The 3,890-nt window shown below is 38.1% G+C and overlaps 1 protein-coding gene across 1 annotated transcript; it reads left to right on the forward strand.

Annotated features, from left to right (window-relative positions):
* The first annotated feature begins 1,201 nt into the window (after nucleotides 1-1,201).
* rcvrna (recoverin a) lies at nucleotides 1,202-3,313 on the forward strand. Its single transcript, XM_088355412.1, has 3 exons — nucleotides 1,202-1,666; nucleotides 2,768-2,879; nucleotides 2,950-3,313. The coding sequence occupies exons 1-3, from the start codon at nucleotides 1,286-1,288 to the stop codon at nucleotides 3,066-3,068; spliced, it is 612 nt and encodes a 203-aa protein (XP_088211538.1). The 5' UTR covers nucleotides 1,202-1,285; the 3' UTR covers nucleotides 3,069-3,313.
* Nucleotides 3,314-3,890: the final 577 nt, after the last annotated feature.

Raw genomic sequence — 3,890 nt, forward strand, 5'->3', positions numbered from 1 at the left:
CGATTGAGTGTTTCATTTGTCGAGTATTTGTGTAACCAAACAGGCTACAATTGTTCTTCAAATGTAAAAACTGGTTTAAAATAAGGTTAATGTTTTGCAGAGATAGGTAATCACATCCCGTAAATTAAAAACTGTCTAGAGTTTGGATGCAGCCACTCATGTTTCTACTCAACCAACAGTAAAACTAGGAGTACAACCACCTGCGATTGAGGAAAAACTCTAGCCTTTTTTCCATACTGCTTTTTTAGGGTATTTAAAGGCCTTAATTCTACCCTGGGTGTTTTGTACTCCCCACTTGTTGTACACTCACATGAAACATGCAAGAATGTAAAGCAGATTCATGAGTCTGCTGAGGAAGCTTAAGATTTGAGGTGAAGCCTAGTGTATTTTATCCAAGCTAAATTGGATTGGCAATATTTTTCTATATCTATGACATTGCTACTAAATACATGTCTGTCATATGACTGGACTAAAGGAGGGTGGAATGAGGTCAGGTAGTTAAATATAATGTCAGCTTCTATCAGTGTATTTTGGACAAGCAGCCTCCACCTGTCACTGGACTCCAATTTTCTGATAAAAGAATCCAAGTGTAATGTGATTACGTAAAAAGTACATCATGGCATTTGGATGTCTAAAGATTAAATTAATCTGGTTTGTTGCAAGTAAGCAGGATGACAAGTAGGATTACAATGCACAAAAACAATTTTGAATATAAAGTTGTTTTTATCATGCATTCCATCCATCCATCTCCATCCATCCATTTTCTGCGTACTTATCCTCACTAGGGTCGCGGTGTGCTGGAACCCATCCCTTTTTGGGATGATCATTCGCTTCTAGATTGACCTACATGGTTGCTGGAAAAGATTGTGATCCTGACAAAACTTACTCTGACCTGAAAGAGTAGAATACCCTTTTGTAAAAGCTGTTGAGTCAACAAAACCAAAACCAAATAGCTCAGTATGTTGTCCTCCCTAAAATAATTAACACTTGAAAAAAGTGTGACAATATGAGTATAGTCCCTAATGTATTAGTCTTCTAGATCTTCAGTTCAGTGCTTTGTTGTTGCACTGATCCTAAAAAGCTTAGTAGGTTTTTAGCACCTGCTGTGTTTAAATCCTCCACTAACACTCTTGGCTGTTTTCAAAGGTGTCATAGCACAGTGACGTGCCCAACTTCCAAATCTGACACGGAGCTGTATGTACTTAGGCTACCATGTCCATAATCTGCTCTGCTCCCGTGAAAGCAGGCCAGAAAGAACACGAGCCAAGCAGAAGAATACGCAGCAATGGGGAACACCAAGAGCAGCACATTGTCCAAAAAAATACTGGAAGAGCTAAAATCCAACACCAAATACTCAGAGGCTGAGCTGTGCACTTGGTATCAGTCCTTTATCCAGGAATGTCCAAGTGGCAAAATCAGCAAAGAGCAGTTTGAAGGCATTTACGCCAGCTTTTTCCCGGATGCCGACCCTACTGCCTATGCTCGCCATGTATTCCGGAGCTTTGACACCAACTCTGACGGCACCCTGGATTTTAAGGAGTACATTGTGGCACTTCACCTGACCTCAGGTGGGAGGACACGCCAGAAGCTGGAGTGGGCCTTTGCACTGTATGACGTGGACGGTAATGGCACCATTAGCAAGAACGAAATCTTGGAGATTGTCAGGGTACGAACGCTTTTAACTCTAACTTACATTTTCTTGGCAGAATACCTTCAGAGGATCTTCGAGGTTACTTAACAACTTAGTTATTGATAGATTTGCGAAAACAAGTAATTTAAAAAATGTCAGTAAATAGCAGAGTTCTTTACATTGTAGGTTTCAGTTTCAAAGAAATCTCATATGTAGGCTATGTGACACATGCCACTAAATTGCAACCCATAGTAGGTGAGTCAGAAGGACAACAAACAAATCTCCATCTATTTAAGTGTATCCTAGTACCGTGCAGCTAAGGTAATGTGATCCATTGGATCCATTGCAGCCTGGTCATTCTGGAAGGGGGATTACCTCATGTGTGGTCCCTTCTCAAGGTTTCTTCGTTTTCCTCATGTTAAGGTTTTTGATTTTTACCTTCCCCTCATGTGAGTTTTAGATCAGGGGATGGTGTAATGATAGTCTGTAGTTTGCAATAGTCTGTGGTCTTTGCAGCCCTTTGAGACTCTTTGTGATTTAAAGCTATACAAATAAACATGACATGACAAATGTTTTACAAATCTTGAAACAACCATGTAAAAAGTAACGTATGCGTTCTTAACTGCAACCCTCCAGAGAAACATCGTATATTACACCCACAAACAACTTACATTACACATCGCCCGAGTGTATGATAGTTTTATATTTTAGTGGACACTCATAATGAGGAGAAACTTGATTTTGAACTTGCAGGGAGAACAAGAAATACCTAACCTTCATATAAAGAATTCCAACCTGTACTAGATTATGTAAACAGTGTATAACATTAAAAAATTACAAACAACAGTTAGGTATTACGGTAAAGTAACGGAAAGGGCATCCCATGCAATATTCTTTGTAGGCCTCCAATATCAAAAACAGAATAAACTTATCAGTATTTTTATTTATAAATGCAACCTATCTCTACCATAAACACGACACGTTCATTTTACAAACCCCCTCCATTTTTTTCCTGTCAACAAGTTTGTGGTCATTTGTCCTTTGGTTAACAAACGAAATAATCTTCAATGCTTTCAATAAGACAATTTACTTGAAAAAGTGTTTAAAAAAAGTAAGATGCATGTTACTTCCATGCAGTCCATCTTCAACATGATCCCAGCTGAGGATCAGGAGAGTCTTTCAGAAGACGAGAATACGCCGGAGAAGAGAGCGGAGAAAGTCTGGTGCTTTTTCGGGAAAAAAGAAAATGGTAACACATTATCAACAAGGGGTCTTATTATTTGAAATAAAGAAACTTTAAACTGTTACCTCTTCATCAGACAAAATCTCTGAGGGCGAGTTTATCCAGGGCGTGATGGCCAATAAGGACATTTTGCGCCTAATCCAGTATGATGAACCTCAGAAGATCCAAGACAGGTTGAAGGAGAAGAAACACTAGCTGCAGTGTGCAAACCCTTTATGCATTTTTGTTGTTGTTGTCAGTCATGGTAACTACACAGGAAACTATTCGGGAAGGAACAAATGGTTTCTTTTTTTCTTTTTTTTTTTTTTTAAATTCAGCTGCCCTATCCCTGACTCGGCTTTGCACCTTATGGTTGAGGTTTGGGATCAAGGGACTAAGTTAAAATGAGTTGAGAACTTTAATTCTGACAAAACAGCATTTGGGGCATTGTTTATATAAATATAATAGATAAAAGTGTATCTGTCTTAGGCTTTGCATATCCTACTATAGGAATTATAGGGAGGGTTAGAGTACCTTTTATTTTATCTCAGAACCAGATCTAATTGTAAAAACAGCCATACCTGGAATAGACGCTGCAAAAAACATTATTTAAAAAAATAACAACTCCAACCGATCTGACATGTGGAGAATACCTAGTTTTCAAAACAAAACAAATTTATGTTAAATGAGCCACATTTTTCGAAATCATATCCACAAAGTGTATTGTGAACAAGTAAAACACTATTGTTTACGAGTAGAGTCAACTCCTGTGCATTTATTTTCTCTCATTTTCAAACCAGTAAACCACTGTAAGAGAGGGAAATACATGTGATAGGGGACTTCCCACAAAAATACATTTCAAAACTCACCAAAAATGTTTTCTAATTGTACTGTACTCCTAATGTGTCTATGAGTTTAAAAATGTTATTTGACATAATCATTTTACATTTCTTATTGCATTAGATTGTTTCTATTCCCAGCTCAGTGCTGCCCTCTAATGAGCTGGAGTTCCACAAACGTATTCTGCACAGTAAGGCT

The sequence above is a fragment of the Urocampus carinirostris genome, chromosome 1, assembly GCF_059441175.1.
Source record: "Urocampus carinirostris isolate Australia breed hairy pipefish chromosome 1, RoL_Ucar_1.0, whole genome shotgun sequence".
NCBI lineage: Eukaryota > Metazoa > Chordata > Actinopteri > Syngnathiformes > Syngnathidae > Urocampus > Urocampus carinirostris.